Source organism: Manis javanica, chromosome 3, assembly GCF_040802235.1.
Source record: "Manis javanica isolate MJ-LG chromosome 3, MJ_LKY, whole genome shotgun sequence".
Lineage (NCBI taxonomy): Eukaryota > Metazoa > Chordata > Mammalia > Pholidota > Manidae > Manis > Manis javanica.
Window position 1 is genome coordinate 60070390 of NC_133158.1, and position 24712 is coordinate 60095101.

Sequence of the window (24712 nt, forward strand, 5' to 3'; positions counted from 1 at the left end):
TTTAAGTTAGCCAGGCCCAAAACTTCAGCTGGTCTTCCTCACATCCTTAATTTTCTTTTGAGGATCATTTTTAAAATTATTTTTATTATTATCTTACATAATATTTGTTATATATATATATATGTTAAAATGCATAACAATAAAAAGAATGACCATTAATCTACCACCCAGTTTAATAGTTAAATATATCCCAAACCTGAATTCCTGCTCATTTCCTCTAAATTTGTTTCACTTGCAGCCTTCTCTATTATCCTTCCAATTATTCAGTTAAAAAACTTTAAAGTTATTCTTGACTAATATCCTTCTCCTACTTCACATTCGGTCAATTATCAAATGCTGCTGGTACTGCCTTCAACATATCCAGAATCTGACCACTTTTCACTTCTGTATTGCTACCATCCTAGTTACAGTTGACACAGGTTATTCTTTTAAATCTGAATTTCAAATAAACAATAAATAGGAGGGCTTTTTTGCTATAACTATGTACCATGCAATATTTGGGATATATTGATACTAAAAACTGTTCATTATCTGAAATTCAAATTTAAATGGGTATCCTGTATTTTTATTTGCTGAATCTGCCAGCCCTTAACATTATCTCTATTTAGGCGCAATAGCCTCCTTAGTGATCTCCTTGCTTCGACCCTTCTCTTCCATCCCCAAATCCTATTTTCAACATAGTCACCAAAGTAATCAATTTAAAATTTAAGTCTGAGTATATCACTTCTCTGTTCAAAACCTAATGACTCCACATGTAATTAGGAATAAAATCTAGGTTTCTTACAATAGCCTGTAATTGGTCCTTATTGCCTATCTGACTTCATCTACTACTATCCTCCCCAATGCCACCCACCTTGCTACCTTTGCTGCAGCTCACTAACTTCCTTATGTGCCAGGTACTTTAAGACCTTTGCTCTAGCAGTTCATTTTGCCTGGAATATTCTTTCACCAGGTGTTTTTCAGCTAACTCTCTCATGTACTTTTTGTTCAAATCTCATCCTCTTAATGGGACCTATGATGAGCACCCACTTTACACCCTAGGAAGCACAAAAGGAAAAAAAAAATTTGAATGATTGTCAGATTACCAAAAATGAAGAGTTGGTTGGTTGAAATACTTATCAGCTAGTATATATGGGAACCTAAATCCAGCAAATGAAAGTAATTTAGGGATGGATGGCAACATATAATTTAGCAAAGCATGGAATGCAATTCAGGAATCACTTGTAATATAATGTAATTCACAGAAAAATATACTTAGATCACTTAGTCTTTAGAGTTTATACACATAGTATAGGATTATACTGGTTTTTCCTTTTGATTCTGTTGATTATCCTTAACATTGTCTCTATTACTTTTCAAGTCAACTTAAGTGCTTCAACATTTTATATTGCTTAATCTCCACTACCAGATTTTTTAGATTTCATTTGTTGATTTTTCTCTCATATCCCTATCTTTTACATTTTAAAATTTTATAGAAAAATATTTAGGTCCCAGAATATTAAGGTCTGAAAATATTTTATAGAAAAACATATGGAGGATCCAGACTTTAATGATGGATCTTCTTAGTTAATAGACAAATCAATCTATAATGCTTTCTTGAGCTCTTTTGAACTTTTTGTTCTCTTTCTGGTTTTCATTTTAATAGAAGTCTATTAAATGAAGCAAAGGGATAATATGGGGAAGTTAAATATGTAAAATTATAACATTATGAAAGTTTTCATTTGCTAAAATTTTGTGATGATGTTTACTCTTTGTAGATTTCCCTCCCAGTATTCCCTGCTTATATTTCCTCTTTTTCACAAGAAAATTTTCTGGGAGAAAATTAATGATTATAAAAGTACAGCAACTGCTGATTGTATGGTAAACTGATTTTGCTCCTGAAATCTTATCTTTAAAATAAGTGTCTTCACTAGAAATGAAGAAACTTTTTGTCTAAAGTTCATTAAGTAGCAGATTCAGATATTTTCATATGAAGCTCAGAGGAATTCCTTGCATAGGCTTGATTCTCCAACCAGCTAATACTAGAAACATTTGATCTATGTAGAAACAGTAAGTAGTAATTTAAGGAAGCTTCATTCTTGTATACCCTATTATAAAAAACTAATTAAAAAGATAAATTTTACTATGAGCTTAAATTTAAATTTTGATTGTGATACTAAACTTTGTTTAGATATACCAAGAAAACATAGCTTATTACCAAACAGCATCAGTTGAAAAGAAAGAAATATTATGCATTATCCTGACAATGATGAGAGAAACCCTTTCTTTGTAAAACAGTCTCCTTGTAGTAGAAAGTAAATTTGGTTTTTTTTTTTTTATTCTAAGAAGGTTTAAGATAGTCCCCAAACATACTTTTTTCAGTTGGGAAATACCAAGGAAGTAGTTAAGTTGCTGCCCTGCCAAACTTTTTCCCATTCTACCATAGCCACGTTTTCTTTAGGGTCCTTCTGGGAAAGAAATATATTAATTAGTAATGAAGGATGACAATGATGTGCCCTTTCATCAAAGAAAAGACATGCCCTTTCATGAATATTCAAAGGGTATTCCTCACTGTAGATCATTTCACAACTTAATAATGGAGAAGAATGATTTTATTTGATGCAATATCAAAATTATGTAATTAATATGTAAAAATATTTTAAAATGTAGTAGCAATACCTACTTAAGACATGGAATACTGTCCTTTGTTATTCCTTCACTAGCCACAGTGTTAGTGCTCCCAGAAAGACTCCTTGAAGAAGGAAGCTGAGATGAGACATCTGGAAATGGAGGACTTGTTTCTGGTTCTGGAGTAATAATGTCTTCAACATCATACTGAAGTCGTACCTCTAATGACTTAAAAAAAAAGTCAAGTTTTAGTTGAAGTAATAATAATAATCACATTTAAAATACCTAGTAATTTTGGAGTAATTACACATTATTTTCTCAGATTAGTAAATTCAATTTCAATTTTAAGTAAAGTTGAGATACCCCAAACTTAAATAGTGAATAATATGGAATATTCACTGGTACACAAAAAGCATAAAATATTTTTTAATTCCTCAGAATTGTAATAAAAATCCTATCAGTGGAGATAAAGTTTGTATTTAATATTCCATAAGATAAAGGTATAAATTATAATTTCATACGCAATAAAAGGAGAAACTGGTCATGGTTATTCCAATGAAAGAAATTAAACTGAATGTGGATAGTTTGTGTGTTACACAGCACACAGCATACAAATCTTTATTTGTATAGGCTTTTTAGTTTAAAAAACCTTGATTCAATTATGAATTTGAAAATGTAACAATTTTCCAAAATAAATTTCATATTTTTATTTCATTAGCTTTGCTCTTATTTAATTTCATTAGCTTGGTTAGAATTGCTTAGTGAAAAAGTATATAATTTATGTTGGAATAAAAAGGTGATCCAAAAGCCCTGTTTAAAATTAAGTACTTTACAACTGCATTCAATGCTTAATTAAAATTGATTTTAAAACAAACATTTGCTTTAAAATGTACAAGTATTTTTGATGTTGCAAACTTACAAAAAATGTAATGGTTGATGAATATATAAATATTACAAAGTGACTCTCATAACTATCTTAAAACTACAAAAACCTCATGACAATAATGTTTACCAGTTATGGAGTGCTTACTCACCTAGACACTATATTAATGATGTTATAGAATCATCATAAGAACTCTATGAAATTGGTATTATTATTGTAGTTTGATTTTCTATTTTTCATTTTATTTACACAGGAAATTCTATGAGTGATGACATTGAGTCTTATGCAGTCTCTAATACTGACTAATGGAGCCTTGCAATTTCCTCAGTCACATAGGAATTCACTGGTAAAGCCAGAATAAAAACCTAGGCTTATCTGATTACAAAGCCTGGGATTTTAACTAAGATACTTTAAAAGGGCACTACTTAATTTTAGCTGTTGAAGTAAAATGAGTTATATATAAGTCTTTAGGAGATAGTCTTTATTTTCTGATAAAGTGGTTAAATGGACTGTGTAGAGAAGGCAGATTACAGGTGCCTTAATTTATATTTAATTTATCCTATGAGAGCATCTGTATTTCATTAGTTTAAAAATTAAGATTAGGTAAAGCAGATCCATAATTATTTCCATCATATAAAAAATGTTGCTATATAGAAAATCATAACAAATAATCTTACTATAGTTGATGAAGCATTTATGGTAATTGACAAGAAAAGACAAACTTAAATATTTAATGAAGATATACAATAAAACCTTCATTAATTTGACATTGATAAAACAGTCAATAACTGTATAAAATCTATAGACATAATCCATCCTATTTAATAATATTAAATTTTTATAGAGAACTGATTTTGTCATTTAAGCCAAACTAATTTTTAGTATGTTATACTAAGTAACAAGAAAAATGAAAAATTCTATGAACTGGACTGCTGGCCATATACTGCACCTTTGATGTCTTAAAACCATACTAAGCACTAGTATAAGTCTATTATAATTTATTTATTTTAATAACTCTACATGTGAAAGTTAAATTTTAAGTGACTTACCACTATTTCTGTTGTAATTTCATGCCTGCTGAATTTATAAATTATGACATATGCAGAGACTCCTGATACACAGAATATTCTGCTCTCTGGACACCAGTAAATCATCTGAATGGCATATGGATCTTCCTCTACAATTTCACATGTTTGTTTTCCTTCTCCTACTTTCTGTTTTTCAAACACTTTTGAAGTTTTAAGCTTGTACAGCATCTGCAGAGTTACTATAGGATATTGAAGCATAGTTATCTTCTAATTTGAACTTAATTCTTAGATGTTGTTGAAGCTTTTTCAATATATTTATTAAACCACAAAAGAAAAACCTAAGTAGACAAATTACATTTTAACTAATAAGCATTTAATGTCTTGCTATCATACCAGCAGTTTAGCTGGATGGAGTCTACATGGAAAAACATAAACATTTACTGAACATATACCATACTAAAGAATATGTAGGCCCTTTGTATGCATTGCTTAAGTGAGTCTCAGAAAAATCCCATATTTTTATCCTCATTTACTGATGAAAACCCTAGGCTCAAAAACTTTACAATGGAAATACTGAAACTAATTCTCTCCTAAGGGAGACCCCTCAAAAACACAAGCTTCCTCTTTGATTGCTAGATGAGATGTTGATGCTATTCTTACAAAGTTTTCTTCTCTCAGCAAATTTCTAGACACTTCCTCAGGTGAGAAACATTTGTAATTTATCGGCTGGTAATATTGAGAGTCCAATTATGTATAATTATTTTAGAATCTTTTCTGAGCAGCTCTATGTTAGGAAAAGGGCAGTTATAATTGTTTTTAAATTTCAAGTTTGTGAATTGTTTTCAGGAATATTTACTTGAGGGAATACTTTATCCATCTAGACCCTGATAATAACTCCCCTATTAAAAAGCTCTGATTCTACAAATGTAGAATGTAGAAAATGTAAAAATGTAGGAAAGATTCTACAAACTTTACTTGGGGAAAGTTCTAAAAATCTGGGAGTTCCTGCCAAAACACAGAATCTGAACCTAATCAAGAGAAATATCAGTTAAATACAAATTGAAGGACATTCTACAAAATAACTTGCCTGAGTTCCTCAAAGATGCCAATTTCATGAAATAAAGACTCAGGAATGATTCCATGTTAAAGAAAACTCAAATGATATAATTAAATGAGATAAATGATTAATGGGAAATTTGGCAAACCTGAGTAAGATCTGGAGGTTAGGTAATAGTATTGTATCACTATCAATCTTCTGATATTGATAACTATAATTTGATTATGTAAAAGAATGCCTTGTTTGTAGGAAATACACACGAGTATTTTACGGGCATGTAACGTTAGAGGAGCATTATGACTGCAATTTACTTTCAAATGGTTACAAAAAGTTATATGCATGTACATATTTATGTATAGATATATGTGTGTGTGTAAATACATAGAAGGGAGAGAGAAAGAATAAGGAGAGGGAGGAGTAAAAAAGATTCTTTTAGAAAGAATCTTTTCTGTGTGGCTCTATGTGAGGAAAGGGTCAGTTATAATTATAAAAAACTTTCCTTAAAAAAAGGACGGAGGGAGGGATGGAACGAATGTAGTATATGTTGATGTTTGGAAAATCTAGCTAAAGGCTTTGCAATACTTCATAGCACTTTTTTTTTTTTGCAATTTTTCTGTAAACCTGAAATTATGTTGAACTAATATAATTCTTTAAATGGGCAAGGCATTGTATTAGACATTATAGGCTTGTCAGGTCTGATGAGGTATTATTTCCATGATTATTTTATGTGACTAAGCAATGGTAAAATGATACTTGTGGCCACAGTTAAGGCCCCTACTTAGCTGATTTTGAGTTAATCAACATAGATTATCCTTAATGGGCCTGACATCATCAGATGAGCAGGCTAAAAGAGGGACTGAGGCCCTCCCTGAAGTTAGAGAAACATTTCCTTGCTGGCCTTGAAGAGAAAAGTCACTATGAGTTCAGAAGCTGTGAGAAAATGAATTTTGCCAAAAACCACATGAGCCTGGAAGAGAACTCAGACTCAGATGAAACTGCAGGCCTAGCCAACACATTGGCTGCAGTCTCAGAAGAACCTAAGCAAAGAAAACATCTCAGCTGTATCCAGATTCCTGGGACACAGAAATTCTGAGGTAATATATGGTATTTTTTAAAGCTATTAAATTGTTTATTAGTGATTAAAAACTAATACACATAATACATAAACTCAATCATTCAAATTCAGTATAACCTCACTTCCTGTACTGGACAGCATTCCATAAAATTGGCAAACCGATATTTCTTCAATGACATCTGTTAAATTGGAGCTGTGACCTTACAATCAATAATAGTAAAAATATTAAACATGCTGCAAACCTGTGCATATATTCTGAATGTGATAAAATATATTAATTTAAAAATTTCTTAGAATATTATCATACATGCTTATGGGTGTCATGTGCTTTAATCATTAGAGTGTTAAGTGTCCTCTCATGTTTTGGAAGCTAAGGAGTGACTTTGAGGTGGTAAGAAATAAGCAATGACATCACTATACAATTAATTGTGCTCCTGGAAAAACTCAAGATTTACATGAAAAGATTAACCAGAAGAAAATCTGTTGTCCTTTGAATTTCCCAAAGCAATTACTTCTTATTGTGAGGTAAGAAAGCAGGCTCAGAATTCATGGCTTGAAATCTTTAATCATTTTCCCTTGCTGATGGTTTGCTCCATTGCTGAAGGACTCTAGCTTGCAGGGTAAGAGTATCAATATTCAACCTTCTTTCCTCTGCTTTTCTGTTTATTAGTCCTCCTCAGAAGCCCTTTACTTCTACAGCTTCAAATATCACCTTTATATTTCTTCTTCTTAGTTTCCATTCTTGACTGTTCTCCCTACCTGCTAGACATTTTTACTTGGAATTTCCTGGTGTTACTATAGAATCCAAATCTCTACAACTCTCTCATACTCCTTATTTGCAAAAGTTACCTACATCTTGTTGGTTACTTATCCTCTGAAACCAGAGTCATTGCTGTTATTCTTCTTCTCATATTGCTGAGTAAAAAAATCTTAACTATTTTCCAAAAAACCCCATTAAATGTTATCCCATCAAAATATCCTTCCTGGATCTATCTGATTCAACTATATCCCCCATAGCTCTGATGACAAATGGAATTTGGGTTGTACTACATTTAAAGTTCTTACATTGTTTACCTTATAGTTTCCTTTAGCTATTATAGTGACTATAAGTTCTTTGAAGGTATGTATAGACATAATCGTCTTAAATTTATTTTTGCATGCCCTTCAATATTGAGCAGAGTACCTTATTTATTCCTTAAATTATATAGTTCTCAAGAATTTAAAAATAAAATCTGTATTTATCAAATAATTTCTTTTGACTCACACAGGGCTTGGTAGACAAGTAGGGAAAAAAGTGAATAGTGAGATAAAAGCACTTTTCTGAGACCACAGAGCTAGGAGGTGAAGGAAATTCCTTGAGTAGAGCTAATCTGACAAAGTTTGGTACTTATTCAATGTACTGTACCTTTTGCAAATATAATGGGATACTGACAAAGAATTATTTCAGGCCCGTTTATATTACAGAAGAAAAGTAGAGAGAGTAGTACTTTAAACTGATCTAATATAGGAAATGGACTTTTGTAACACATCCACATATGTAAGTTAAAAATATATCTGAAATGTTAACTGTCCAAAAAAAAGTGGTGAATGGCTCTGTGTATTAGCTAAGTGTTTTCTGTTATTGAAGGAGAAATTTTAAACTTACTTGCAGAAGCATCCCAAAACTTTATTGATCCATCAGCATGACTAGATGAGAAATAAATTAGCATTATAAAAGTACAATAATAATAATTATGCTAAATGTATAAAAACTTGAGTTATTAAAATGTGATCAACCATTCCATTGAAAACTAATGTATGTTAAGCCATTTCTAAGCTCAAACCCATAGTTTATTTTTAAACAATACACTAAAATCTAAATTTAAAAAGGAACAAAAGCAACATCCAAAGACAAGAAACAATAAATGCTGGTGAGGATGTGGAGAAAGGGGAAACCTCCTACACTGTATGTAAATTAGTTCAACCATTGTGGAAAGCAATATAGAGGTTCCTCCAAAAGCTAAAAGTAGAAATGCCATTTGACCCAGTAATTCCACTCCTAGGAATTTGCCCAAAGAAAACAAGATCCCAGATTCAAAAAGACATATGCGCCCCTATGTTTATCGCAGGACTATTTACAATAGCCAAGATATGGAAGCAACCTAAATGTCCATCAATAGATGAATGGATAAAGAAGAGGTGGTACAGATACACAGTGGAATATTATTAAGAAGAAAACAAACCCTACTATTTGCAACAACATGAATGGAGGTAGAGGGTATTATGCTCAATGAAATAAGCCAGGTAGAGAAAGACAGTACTAAATAATTTCACTCATTGTGTAATATAACAACAAAGAAAAACTGAAGGAACAAAACAGCAGCAGGCTCACAGAATACAAGAAGGGACTAGCAGTTACCAAAGGGAAGAGGTTTGGGAGGGTGGGTGGGGATGGAGGGAGAAGGGGATTAAGGGGCATTATGATTAGCACACATAATATAGGGGGGACACAGGGAAGGAAGTATAGCACAGAGAAGGTAAGTAGCGACTCTATATAGCATCTTACTATGCTGATGGATAGTGACTGTAATGGGGTATGTGGTGGGGACTTGATAATAGGGGGAATGTAGTAACCACAATGTTGCTCATATGAAACCTGAGCATAAGATTGTATATCAATGATACCTTAATAAAAAAATTTAAAAAAATTAAAAGGAACAAAAATTACTTAGAATTTACTGTAGGAAGTCTTTATGTAAATAGAGAGTAATGAAGACTGCTCTGTGGAAAATTGATATATTTTTATACAAAAGTCTTTACACTCAACAAAAAAGATACATGACTTGATTTTGATTACATTAAAGTAATTTGACATAATTATCATACTGAAATTAAAGTTAAGCTTTACAGTACAAGAAGTGAATCCTTAAACCTATCTAGAGTTATGTCATTATTTGGTAATACCATGTCAACTCCATAAGAACTCTATAGGAATATTTCCCAACACATTTTATGAGGTCAGTTTTATCCTGACACAAAAGCCAGGAAAAAAACTTTACAAGATAATTACAAACCATTATCCCTCAAACATAGGTGTAAAAATTGCCAACAAAATGTTAGCAAATCAAATCAAATAACATATTGAAAGGACAATACATCATGACTAAGTGGAGTTTATGCCAGGAATATAAGGCCAGTAAAACATTTAAAAAGTCAGTCACTATAATGTAATTCATCATATTGACAGAAGAAAAACTGTATGATCATCTCAATAACTGAAGAAAAAATCATTTGACAAAAACCCACCATCTACTCGTGAAAAAAAATCTTAAACTAGAAACAGAGGAAACTTCAACCTGATAAATGACATCTGGGAAGAACCTACAGATGTTGTCTACCATACATAATGGGGAAAGAGATTTCCCCCTGATACCACGAAGAGAGCAAAAAATGTTCACTTTCTCTCCATTCTTTTTTTTTAATTAAGTATCATTGACACACAATCTTATGAAGGTTTCACATGAACAACATTGTAGTTTCAACATTCACCACATTATCAAGTCCTCATCACCCCCCCCATTGCAGTCACTGTCGATGAGCAAAGTAAAATGCTATAGAGTCATTACTTGTCTTCTCTGTGCTGTACTGCCTTCTCCATGACTTACCTATATTGACTGCAAATTATAGTGCCCCTTAATCTCCTTCTTCTTCCATACCCATCCTCTCCATCCCCTCGCCTTTGGTAACCACTAGTAACTTCTCAGAGTCTGTGAGTCTGCTGCTGTTTTGTTCTTTCTGTTTTGCTTTGTTTTTAACTCCACAAATGAGTGAACTCATTTGGACTTGTCTTTCTCTGCCTGGCTATTTTACTGAGCATAATACCCTCTAGCTCCATTCATGTTGTTGCAAATGGTAAGATTCCTTTCTTTTCATGGCTGAATAATATTCCATTATGCATCTGTACCACCTCTTCTTTATCCATTGATCTATGGATGGACACTTTGATTGCTTCCATATCTTGGCTATTGTAAATAGTGCAGCAATAAACATAGGGGTGCAAGTGTCTTTTCAAATCAGGGATCTTGTTTTCTTTGGGTAAGTTCCTAGAAGTGGAATTACTGGGTCAAACGGTATTTCTATTTTTAGCTTTTTGAGGAACCTCCATATTGCTTTCCACAATGGTTGAACTAATTTACATTCCCACCAACAGAGTAGGAGGGTTCTCCTTTCTCTGCATCCTCGCCAGCATTTGTTGTTAACTTGTCTTTTGAATAGTGGCCATCCATTCTACCTGGCGTGAGGTGATATCTCATTGTGTTTTTCATTTGCATTTCCCTGATGATTAGTAATATGGAGCATATTTTCACGTGCCTGTTGGCCATATGAATTTCTTCTTTGGAGAAGTGTCTTGCTCAGATCCTTCACCCATTTTTTAATTGGGTTATTTGTTTTTAGGTGTTGAAGCATGTGAACTCTTTTATGTATTTTGGATGCTAACCCCTTACTGGGTAAGTTGTTTACAAATATATTCTACCATACTGTAGGATGACAATTTTTTCTGCTGATGGTGTCCTTTCCTGTATGGAAGCTTTTTAGTTAGCTGTAGTCCCACTTGTTCATTTTTTATTTTGTTTCCCTTGCCTGAGGAGATGTGCTATGGAAGAAGTTGCTCATATTTATATTCAAGAGATTTTTGCCTATGTTTTTTTCCGTGAGTTTTATGGTTTCATGACTTATATTCAGGCCTTTGATCTATTTCAAGTTTACTTTTGTGTATGGAATTAGACAATAATCCAGTTTCATTCTCTTACATGAAGCTGTCCAATTTTCCCAGTAACAGTGCTGAAGAGGCTATCTTTTCCCCATTGTATATCCATGGCTCCTTTATCATATATTAATTGGCCATATATGTGTGGGTTTATATCTGGGCTCTCTATTGTGTTCCATTGGACTATGGGTCTGTTTTTGTGACAGTACCAAATTGTTCTGATTACTGTGGCTTTGTAGTAGAGCTTGAAGTTAGGGAGTCTAATACCCCCAGCTTTGTTCTTCCTTTTCAGGGTTCCTTTGGCTTCTCAGGGTCTTTTGTGGTTCCATATGGATTTTAGTACTATTTGTTCAGTTCACTGAAGAATGCTGTTGGTATTTTGATAGGGATTGCATTGAATCTGTAGAGTGCTTTAGTCAGGGTGGTCATTTTGGCAATATTAATTCTTCCTATCCATGAGCATGGGATGTACTTCCATTTATTGGCGTCTTCTTTAATATCTCTCATGAGTGTCTTGTAGTTTTGAGAGTATAGGTTTTTTACCTCCTTGGTTAGGTTTATTCCTAGGTATTTTATTCTTTTTGATGCAACTGTACATGGAATTGTTTTTCTGATTTCTCTTTCTGATTTGTTTTTAGTATATAGGAATGCAACAGATTTCTGTGTTTTAGTTTTCTATCCTGCAACTTTGCTGAATTCAGTTATTAGTTCTAATAGATTTTTGGTGGTGCATTTAGGGTTTTCAATGTATAATATCATGTCATCTACAAACAGTGATAATTTAACTTCTTCCTTAGTAGTTTGGATGTCTGTTATTTCTTTGTGTTGTCTGCTTGCCATGGCTAGGACCTTCATTACTAAGTTGAATAAAAGTGGTGAGAGAGAGCATCCTTGTCTTTTTCCCAATCTTAGAGGAAAAGCTTTCAGCTTTTTGCTGTTAAGTATGATGTTGGCTGTGGGTTTGTCATGTATGGTCTTTATTATGTTGATGTATGTACCCTCTATACCCACTTTATTAAGAGTTTTTATCATGAATGGATGTTGAATTTTGTCAAATGCTTTTTTAGCATCTACTGAGATGATCATGTAATTTTTGTCCTTTTTGTTGATATGGTGTATGATGTTGACTGATTTTTGAATATTGTCACTCTCTCCATTCTTATTCAACATTAAATTGGAAGACAACTACTGTAACAGGGAAGAAAATGAAAAGGAATAAGGATTGAAAAGGAAGAAATAAATTTCTATTTGTGGATCACATTATTTGTTATATATGTAATCCCAAATAATCTACAAAAAGAAACCTAGAACCTATATATGAGTTTAACACAACTGTAAGATACAGTCAATATACAAAAATCAATTGTATTTCTCTGTAATAGCAATTAACATTTGGAAACTGAAATTATAAAACATTACCATTTATAATAGCAACAAAAACATCAAAGTCTTATATATCAACAATTTGTGCAAGATTATGCTGAAAACTACAAGATACTAAGTGAAATCAGAGAAGTAGATAATGGACAGATATAGTATATTCTTAAATTGTAAGACTTACTTGATGTCACTTCTCCTCAAATGATGTGTAGATTCAATGTCATCTCAATTGAAATATGCCAAAATGTTTTTTTGTAGAAACCAATATATTTATTCTAAAATTTATATGGAAAGGTAAAGGAACTAGAATACCCAAAGCAATTTTGAAAAATAAAAAAAAGTTTGAGGACCCAAATTATCTATCTTTAAATCTCATTCTAAAGAGACTGTGAAGTTACTGTATTGGTGAAGAAAAATAGACATATATATCAATAGAATATAGAGAGCCCCTAAATAGACATATATATAGTCACTTCATTTTTTCTTGAGGGTGGCAGTCACTGATTGAATGGTTTTATTTTGTTAACAGAGTTATGATACTCTTACCATAAAATTCACCCATTATAAATGTAGTTTAATAATCCTTAGTAAATTATATAGTTGTCCCACTGACAGCATAATCCAGTTTTAGAACATATAGAACACTCCAGAAAGTTATATAACACCAGTATGCAACCCTCTATCCCATCCCCAGTAGCCATCTCTCTGCCTATCTCAATTTCTTTTTTCTTCAAATTTTCATGTAAGTGTAACCCACACAGTATTTACTCTTTTGTGTCTATTTCTTTCATTTTGCATATTTTTGAAGATATGCAATATTTGGTCTGCAAAGAATATATAATATAGAGTTAATATATAGAATAGAAGTATATTGACATCCTGTGAACAATTCAACCAAAGAACATTAGTAACTTGTATCTACATATGTGTCCTTCTTCTTTTGTTAGCTGAGGTATAACTAACATACATTATATTAATTTCAGGTGTGCAACATGATGATTTGATATTTGCATATCTTGTGAAAAGATCACAATAAGTCTAGTTAACAGAGTTTATTCTTGCAACTTTAAAGATCTACTCTTTGTAATCTTCAAATGTGAAATATAGTATTATTCACTGTATTTACTATGCTGTACATTACATCCCCATGACTTACTTTAAAATTGGAAGTTTGTACTCTTTTACTCCCTTCACATATTTCTCCCACTTCCCACCCCTGTCTCTGGCAAACACCAATCTGTTCTATGTATCTATGAGCTCGGTTTTTTTGTTTTTTTGTTTCAAATTCCACATATACGTGAGATCATATGGTGTTTGCTTATTTCACTTAAAATAATGCCCTCTATGTCCACAGATTTTATTCTATTATATGGCTTAATAATATTCCATTGTATGTATGTACATGTGTGTGTATTGTGCTTTTGATTCCATCTCCCTACCTCCTTTGTTCCTAGAAGCAACCACTATCCTGAATATTTATTTATTTTATTCTCACATTATATATATATATATGTATAAACTATATATTATTTACTTTTGCTTCTTTTTAAAGCCTTATAATAATTATAACATGTATATAAATTTAAGGAACTTTGTTTTTAATATCATATTTATCAAATTCATATTGCTTATAGTTGTATTTCATTCTTCACTGACACACATATAATAGTCTGCTATGTGATTATACTACAATATGTGTTGGGCAATTGGGTTGTGTCTTTGTCTTTTCTCTTTCCTTTCCTTTTTATTACAGATAATACAGGTACAAAGTATCTTGTACATATCTTTTGTTCTTCATAAATGAGTGGAATTGGTGCATCTTACGGTATGAAATTCTTCAAATTTACAAGATAATGCCAAACTGTTACAAATTTACAATTTTACACCCCCATTTGCAGTATGAAAGAATTATAATTGATCCATATCCTTTTTAACACTTAATTACTGACAAGCTTCTAAATTTCCTGTTAATGTGTTAAATGTGAAATGGTATCATATTATGGTGCTAATTTGCATTTCCCTAATTAATGAGGTGAAGCCATGCAAGTTTTCTGTGAAAGGTCTGTTCAGGTCTTTTTCAATTGGATTTGTTGCCTTCTTCTTATTGAAATTATTTATATATTGTGCATACAGAATTTTGGTGGTTATATATGTTACAAATATCTTCTCCCAATTTATTTTATTAAATTTTTTAAAAAGGTATCTGTCCAACTACAATTTTTGTTTTGTCAATTTTTCTTTATATTTCTGTCGATTTTTGCTTTACATATTTTGAAGCCATATTACTGAGTACATACAAATTGAAAATTGTATCTTCCTTGTAAACTGGAAATATTCATTGTAATGAAGTGATCTACTTTATCTCTGGGAATATTTTGGCCATAAAGTGTTATTTTAATTTTTTCTGAAATCTTTATTTCTTCATATGACTTTAAATTGTTGTCTAGTATCCTTTCATTGAAACTGCAGGATTCCCTTTAGTATTTCCTGCAGGGCATGTCTAGTGGCAATAAAATCTGTCAGCTTTTGTTTCTCTACTGGATATATGATTCTTGGTTGACAGTTTTCTTCTTTTATCACTTTGAATTTATCTGCCCATTGCCTTCTGGCTTCCAATGTTGCTGATGAGAAATCTGCTATTATTGAGGATTCCTGGTATGTGATGAATCACTTCTCTAGCTGCTTTCAAGATTCTGTTTTACTTGCCTTTTGACAGTTTATTTGATTCTCAGTGTGGATATCTTTGAGTTCAGCATACCTGGGACTTTGTTGAGCTTTTCGGAGGCTTATAATCACATCTTTTCAAACTCAGGAAGTTCTTAGCCATTATTTCTTCAAGCAATCTCTCAACCCCTTTCTCTCTCTTTTTCCTCTATAACTTCGACAACACATATGTAGATTTGTTTATGGTATCCACAAGTCCCTCAAGCTGTTTACTATCTACTTCAGTCTTTTTTCTTTCTGTTCCTTGGATTCAATAATTTCCATTTTCCTATCATCAAGTGCACTGGCTCTTTCTTCTGATGGCTCATTTCTGCCTTTAGATTGCTCTAGTGAATTATTCACTCTAATTATTGTACACTTCAGTTCTAGAGTTTATTTTTTGGTTTACTTTTAGGTTTTCTATATGCTTATTGATATTTCCATTTTGTTCATATATCTTTTTATTGACCTCCTACATATCTTCTTTTAGTTTTTGAGCATCTTTCAGACTTTTTCTTAAGCCTTTGTTTAGTAGACCTGTTATTATAGTTGTTCAAGGATATATTTTGTTGGTTTATCTTTTTCCTTCAGGTCATACTTCCATTTTTCTTTGTATGCCTTGGTTTACCTGATCTTACTTTGGCTTCACCAAATATCTTTTTGTTAGTATTTTTTATAATCCATTTATCATGAATCTTTCTGACCCATATTATTGGAAAGGCATTATTAAACAGCATAGAGTTGAATTACTTTCAATACAAAATTCCAAATTTAATTTCAGTGGGAGCATTTCAATCCAAATATATTTAATGTAATTATTGATATATTGTTTCTATTATCGTATTTGGTTTTTCCCTCTCAATGTGAGTCCTTTTCTATTTGTTCTCACTTATTTTGAGCCTTTTCTTATAGTGGCAAATTTTACAGGACATAAAATTAACCCTTTTAAATAGTATCAAAGTCTACAACTAGTGGAATTTGTTACATTCGCGATGTTTTGCCTTAATGAAGTTCCAGAATAGTTCACTCCACAAGGAAACTCAATATACATTCCACATCATTCCCCCTGTTCTACTCTACCTTTATCACTAACCCACTTACTCTAAGGATTTTCTGGTTCTGAGATTTCATATAAGTGGAATCATTCAATATGTAGACTTTTATGTTTAACTTTTTTCTTTTACATAGTGTGTTTTCAAAGTTCTTTCATGTTACATAATGTATCAATGCCCCAAATTGTCTTTATGACACAACAGCATTCATTGTGTGGTTATATATTCTGTTTATCAATCAGTTGATGGACATTTGGATTGCTTCCACCCTTTGGCCACTGTGAATAGTTCGGCTGTGAACATTCATGTACAATGTTTTGTTTAAACACCTACTTGCAATTATTTTGGGTATATACCTAAAAATGGAAGTGCTGGGTCACATGGTAATTCTGTTTAGTTTTTTGAGGAACTTCCAAATCAGTTTCTACATCAGCCGAACCATTTCACATTCCTACCCACAATGTATATAGTTCCAATTTCTTCATATCTTTGTAAACACTTATTTTCCTTAACATTTTTCTTAGACATCTTGATTGGTATGAAATAGTACATATCATTGTGGTTTTGATTTTCATTTCCCCAGTGACTAATAATGTTGAACTTCTTTGGATATCTTTTTTTTTGAAAAAGTATATACAAGTCCTTTCCCCACTTAAAAAAAAGTTCTTGTTGTTGAGCTAAGAGTTCTTTATACATTCTGAATACTACACCTTATCAAATATATGACATGAAAAATTTTAAAGGATTATCTTTTCACCTGATGATAGAAGACTACCTTACCAAGTTTTTGTTGTTGTTATGCTTTTGTTGTAAAATCTAAGAAATCATTGCCACAATCAAGGTCATGAGAGATTACCCCTTTGTTTTCTTGAGTTTTATAGTTTTAGCTGTCAATTTAAGTCTTTAATCATATCTGAGTTAATTTTTGTATATGGTATGAGTTAGGAGGTCCAACTTTATTCTTTCTGCATGTGGATATCCAGTTTTCCCAGCACCATTTATTGATGAGATTATTTATCCCATTAAATAGTCACGGAACCTTGTAAAAAATCAATTAACTATAGATGTATGGTTTTATTTCTGGATTCCAAATTCTATTCCATTAAATTATATCTAATCTCATGTCAGTATCACTGTGCTTTGATTATTGGAGCTGTGTAGGAAGTTTTATAACTGAGAAGTGTCAGTCCTTCAACTTTGTTCTTTTTCAAGATTAATTTGACTATTTGGGTTTACTTGCAATTTCATATGAATTTTAGTATAACGTTTTCAATTTCTGCAAAAAGTCTTTTGGGATTTTGACAATGAATCTGTATACCACTGGGGATACTGCTATCTTATCAATATTAAGTCTTCCAATTCATGAACATGGATGTCTTTCCATTTATTTGTGTCTTTAATCTTTCAGCAATGTTTTGTACTTTCTAGTGTAGAAGCCTTTCATCTCCTTGGTTAAATTCATTTCTAAGTATTTTTTTGATACTATTATAAATGGAATTTCTTTCTTAATTTCCTTTGTGGATTGTTCACTGTAAGTATATAGGAACACACTAATATGTGTATGTATATATATATATATACACACATATGTGTATAAATATATATTTATATATATTCACTTACATATGTATAAAATCTATATAATACATAGATATAACCCTATCTATTTATCTGCAAATAGAAGTAATTTTACCCCTTCCTTTCCATCATGGATGCTATTTTTCTTTCCTCTCTCCTCTGGCTAGAATTTCCAGTATGTACAATGTGAAATAGAAGTAGCAAAAGTGAGACTCCTTGTCTTGTGCCTGATCTCAGAGGAAAAGCTTTCAGTCTTTTACCACTGTACATGATGTTAGCTGTGGGCTTTGCAAAAATGTTGTTTACCAGATTAAGGAAGTTTCATTCTACCTCTAGTTTTCTGAGTGTTGCTGGTGTGGTTTTAAATCATAAAAGGGGTATTTAATTTTGTTAAATGCTCTTTCTGTATGAGATGACCATGTTTTTTCTATTCATTCTATTGTGTGGGTATAACATTGATTTTTTTTTCAAGGTAGGAGAGCCAGGGCAGAGGCTTTTATTTAGAAATAAAGTGAGAGGACAGAGCTCATGGCTCATGCCAGAAGGGGACAAGAGAGCCCTACATTGATTTTTGTATGTTGAAACACTCATTTGTATTCCTAGGAAAATCCCACTTGAACATGAATTAAAAGCCTTTTAATACACCGCTGGATTCAGTTTGCTAGTAATTTGTGAGTATACTTGCACATAGACTTGTAAGTGATATTGTTGCATAGTTTTCTTTTGTTTTTCATGTCTTTGTCTGGCTTTCACATTAGGTAATAATGGCCCCATAGATGGATTAGGATGTGTTCCCTTCTATTTGTTGGAAAAGTTTGAGAAGCATTTGGTGTTAATTCTTTAAATGATTGGTAGAATTTATAATGAAGCTATCTGGTCCTGGTTTTTGATGGGCCATTTTGATTACTGATTCAATTTCTTGTTTTAAATTTGTTTAGATTATTTGTTTCTTCTGGAGTCAGTTTTAATAGTTCATGTATTTCTCAGAATTTACCAATTTCATCCAGATTATTTACATTTTTGGCATACAACTGTTCATAGCATTCTCATAATCTTTTTTTTTTTGGTAAGGTCAATAGCATTACATTCACTTTTAATTCTGATCGTACTAATTTTAGTCTTCTCTCATTTTTCCTGAGTCACTCTGGCTAAAGATTTTTCAATTCTATTGATCTTTGTGAAGAACTAATTTTTTATTTTCATTGAGTTTATTATTTCTCTATCTTCCGCTTATTTCTGTTGGATTTTTGTTTCTTACATCAGCTAGCTATAGTTTTTTTCCAGTTCCTTAAGGAGTTAAGGTGTTAATAATATATTATTGGGAACTTTCTTCTTCCTGTAATGTAGGCAGTTACAGCTATAATTTTCCTCTGAGCACTCTTTTTTTACTACATCTCATTACTTTTATTTTCCTTTTTATTCATTTCAAGGTGTTTTCTAATTTCCCTCATGATTTCTTTGGTCCATTGTTTTTTTAATAGTGTGTTGATTAATTTCCAATTATTTGAGATTGTTCTGGTTTTCTTTGTTATTAATTACTAGTTCCACTACACTTTGGTTGAGGGAGAAACTTTGCATTGCTTCAATATTTTTACATTTGTTTGTTTTGTTGCTTATCCTAGAGAATGTTACATGTGCATTTTCAGAAATATGTATGGTCTGCTGTTAGTGGGATGCATGGTCTATATATGTCTGTTAGGTCTAGTTGCTCAATTCCTTGCTTATACAGTGATCTTCTGTCTAGTTATATCCATTTTTGAAAGAGGAGTACTGAAGTCTCCAATTATTAGTATAAAACTATTTCATAACTCAGGTCTGCCAATTTTTGTTTAATATATTTTGGGGTTCTATTGTTATGTGTGTGTATGTGTTTAATTCTTATATATTCTTGATAAGTTGACCCTTTTATCAATATATAATTCATTCTTTGTCTCTTGTAACAATTTTAGACTTAAAGTTTATTTTGTCTAAAATTACTGTAGCCACTCCACCTCTCTTTAATTTACTATTTACAAGAATATATCTTTACCTCATCCTTTCATTTTCAACATATTTGTGTCTCTGTATCTAAAGTGTGGCTCCTATAGAAAGCACATAGTCAGATCATGTATTTTTATCCATTCTTCCAATTTATGCCCATTAATTGGAGAGTGTAATCCATTTAATCTAAGTACTGAAAAGGAAGAATGCTATTTTGCTATATGTCATGTCTTTTTTGTTGCTCAGTTCCTCCATTACTGCCTAATTTTGTGCTTAATTATATATACCATTTTGCTTCTTGTCTTGTTTCCTCTTCTGTACATATTTTAGTTATTTAATTAGTGGTAACTTGGTCATTAAAATTAGCCTCTTAAATTTATAACAATCTAGTTTTGGATTAATACTGAAACTCTGTTTATATAACTTAACCCCATTTATGTTGTTACTGTAGCAAATTATTTCTTTATACACTGTGCCCTTCATATATATTTATAATGACTTTTCATGCATTTTTTAAATCATAAGGAAAAAAAAGAGTTACAAGCCAAAAATAAAATAATATTGTCTTTTATATTTGCCTATGTACTTACCTTTACTGGTGTTCTTTATTTCTTCTAATACGGCTTTAAGTTATCAAATCTAGTCATTATAGCCTGAAGAACTATCGTCAGCATTTCTTATAAGCCAGGTCTACAAACAATGATTTTTTCCACTTTTGTTTATCTGAAAATGTTTTAACTTCTCTGTCAGTTTTGAAGAATAGTTTTGCTGGACATAGACTTCTTGGTTAACAGGTTTTATTTCATCATTTTAAATATGTCCTCTGCCTTTGTTCTCATGTTTTTGATGAGATAGTGACCATTAATCCCTTGTACTTAACAAGTTGCTTCTGTCTCACTGTCTTCAAGATCCTCTCTCTGGATCTGCTCTTTGCCTTTCAGCAGTTTGATCATAATGTGTTTCAGTGTGGATCTTTGAGTTTATCCTACTCAGATTTCACTAAAATTCTTAGAACTATAGGTAAATGTTTTTCATCAAATTGGGGGATTTTTCAGGAATTATGACCTCAAACATTTTCTTCTCTTTATCTCCTCTCCTATACATCCATATATTTATTTTGTTATACACGTAATAGTGATGGTATCAAACAGGTCTCTAAGGCTCTGTTAATTGTTTTTCTTTTTGCTCCTCACATACAATAATCTCTACTGACCTATCTTCAAATTCACTTCTTCTCCCTGCTCAAATTTAACATTGAATCCCTCTCGAGTTTTCCATATCTGTTATTGCACAATCAGCTCCAGATTTTCTATGTGTTTCTTTTTTATCATTTATCTTTATTAATTCTATTTGGTGAGACACTCACTCTCCTGATTACCTTTGGTTCTTTGCCCATGGTTTCTTAGCTTGGAGCATATTTAAGATAGTTGATTTAGTCTTTGTATAGTAACTACAATGTCTTGGCTTCCTCAGGGATAGCTTCAATTTTCTTTTCTTATCTCTCTGAATTGGCCCTAATTTCTTTTTTGTATACTTCGTATTTTTGTTCTTCTTGTGAAAACTGCACTTTTGACTATTATGATAAGGGAAATGTGAAAATTTGATTCTTTTCTTTCCCAGGTTTTTATGTTGATGCCCATATAGTAAGTTTTCCCTTGGCAACTTTGCTAAACTATTATTTTTAAGGTTGTATTCTTTGTTATATGTGGTTCCTGACACCTCTGCTCTATTAGCTTACTGGTCAGATAGTGATTTGACAGTGATGTCCTTATGCCTGTGGCCAAACAACGATTATGATGATGATGACAACCACCATCACCAATACCACACCTCTCCTGGACTTTGCAAGTTGACTTTCTGTTAGGGAACTGCTTCAGTCCATAGCCAGGTTATTCTCAACTTTGCCTTAGTCTTCACTCTGTGTTTTCATGCTGCCTAAAGTTCATTCCAAGGGGGAAGACTCAGGGCTTTTTAGGTATTCTCTAGCATGTGTCCAGCCCTGTTATGCATGTGGAGTTCTGGATTCCCCACATAGGTGAAAAGCTTTAAAAAGCCTTTATTCAATCTCCTTTTATAGCCTATTCCTTCCAAGAATACATGCTATCTATTGTTTTCCCCTACTGTTATTCCTTGTCCCATGGAAGCTTCAGCTAGAACATCTGTCTTTAAAAACTCAAAAAAAATGCCTCCCAGGAACTACTTCAGCTCTGGGAAAACTCTGAGTCAGGCAAAACAGAGGCAAGACCTTAAACTAATCCTTCAGGGAGCCACCAAACAGGTCAAAATGCAGGTCAAATACAATCACAAATCTTTGAGAATAAGGTCCATATATGTTATTCTCTCTGGCACCAGCAAGCAGTATAAAGAATGTAAGCTGCTATATTCATAGCCACCACTGAGGCAGGCAGAGGTAAATGGGTAAGTTAAAATACCACATGCTCTTACCAAAATTTGGCAATGCTTTTCCTTTTTTAATATTGGGATATAATTGCCATTTAACATTAGTTCCAGGATAGCATAATGATTTGATATTTGATATATTGTGAAATGACCACCACAATAAGTCCAGTTAACATCATCATCATACATAGTTACATACTTTTCTCTTATGAGAACTTTTAAGATCTATTATTTTAGCAACTTTCAAATATACAATGCAGTATTACTTATAGTTACCATGGCGTACATTGTATCCTTATGACTGATTTATTTTATAGCAACTTCTTTCTTCATCAAGCATTCTCTTGGTTGTTACACTTTTCCATTAGATTCTAAGCTCTTTTTTATTCTCTGAAGCCCCAAGGCATCCAGGTTCCACCAGTACTCTAACTCAGGTAAGACAGAGATTAGTCTTTTGGAAGTAGCCTGAAAAGAAGGAGCATTGGGTATACATTCTACTCCTTTATTTCATTTCATAAGAGAAGAAGCAAGTAGGGTTTTCCTCCTGAACACAAGCTATGCCAATGTGGGGAAATGGCTGACACAGCTGAAATGAAATGGCTGTTTTTACCCACTTCAATGTGGCTGTTCTTGGTTTTGAGCTTGCCTGCAGTACTAGCGCTTCCTAAGTAGCTTCTGAAGTTTCTTTTGTTTTTTATTTTGGTATCATTAATCTACAATTACATAAGGAACATTATGTTTACTAGGCTCCCCCTTCACCAAGTACCCCCTACAAACCCCATTACAGTCACTGTCTAACAGCGCAGTAAGATGCTGTAGAGTCACTACTTGTCTTCTCTGTGTTGCACAGCACTCCCCGTGCCTCCCCAACATTATACATGCTAAACGTAATGCCCCCTTTCATCCCCCCCCCACAGCCCCCTTATCCCTCCCTTCCCACTCATCCTCCCCATTCCCTTTCCTTTTGGTAACTGTTAGTGCATTCATGGGTTCTGTGATTCTGCTGCTGTTTTGTTCCTTCAGTTTTTTCTTTGTTTTTGTACTCCACATATGAGAGAAATCATTTGGTACTTGTCTTTCTCTGCCTGGCTTATTTCACTGAGCATAATACCCTCTAGCTCCATCCATGTTGTTGCAAATGGTAGGATTTGTTTTCTTCTTATGGCTGAATAATATTCCATTGTGTATATGTACCACATCTTCTTTATCCATTCATCTACTGATGGACACTTAGGTTGCTTCCATTTCTTGGCTATTGTAAATAGTGCTGCAATAAACAGAGGGGTGCATCTGTCTTTTTCAAACTGGGCTGCTGTATTCTTAGGATAAATTCCTAGAAGTGGAATTCCTGGGTCAAATGGTATTTATATTTTGAGCTTTTTGAGGAACCTCCATACTGGTTTCCACAATGGTTGAACTAATTTACATTCCCACCAACAGTGTAGGAGGGTTCCCCTTTCTCCACAACCTCACCAACATTTCTTGTTGTTTGTCTTTTGGATGGTGGTGATCCTTACTGGTGTGAGGTGATATCTCACTGTGGTTTTAATTTGCATTTCTCTGATGACTAATGGTGTGGAGCATCTTTTCATGTGTCTGTTGGCCATCTGAATTTCTTCATTGGAGAATTATCTGTTCAACTCCTCTTCCCATTTTTTAATTGGATTATTTGCTTTTTCTTTGTTGAGGTGTGTGAGCTCTTTATATATTTCAGATGTCAACCCTTTATTGGATCTGTCATTTACGAATATATTCTCCCATACAGTAGGATACCTTTTTGTTCTATTGATGGTATCCTTTGCTGTACAGAAGCTTTTTAGCTTGATATAGTCCCATTTGTTCATTTTTGCTTTTGCTTGCCTTGCCTGGGGAGACATGTTCATGAAGAAGTTGATGATGTTTATGTCCAAGAGATTTTTGCCTATGTTTTTTTCTAAGAGTTTTATGGTTTTATGACTTACATTCAGGTCTTTGATCTATTTTGTGTTTGGGGTTAGACAATGGGTTTAGACAGTGGTCCAGTTTCATTCTCTTTCATGTAGCTGTCCAGTTTTGCCAGCACCAACTGTTGAAGAGACAGTCATTTCCCATTGTATGTTCATGGCTCCTTTTTCGTATATTAATTGACCATATATGTTGGGTTAATGTCTGGAGTCTCTATTCTGTTCCACTGGTCTGTGGCTCTGTTCTGGTGCCAGTACCTAATTGTCTTGATTACTGTG

At 32.7% G+C, this 24712-nt stretch overlaps 1 protein-coding gene across 11 annotated transcripts in view; it reads right to left on the minus strand.

The window, feature by feature from the left end:
- STXBP5L (syntaxin binding protein 5L) overlaps positions 1-24712 on the minus strand; it is a 415289-nt gene that overhangs the window by 127804 nt on the left and 262773 nt on the right. For all 11 annotated transcript variants that reach the window (XM_073231573.1, XM_037013174.2, XM_073231576.1 and 8 more), the window contains exons 15-17: positions 8296-8336; positions 4540-4757; positions 2663-2835 (exon numbers count right to left, since the gene is read on the minus strand). In XM_073231573.1, coding sequence (XP_073087674.1) covers positions 2663-2835; positions 4540-4757; positions 8296-8336 — 432 coding nt within the window. The remainder of the gene's footprint in view (positions 1-2662; positions 2836-4539; positions 4758-8295; positions 8337-24712) is intronic.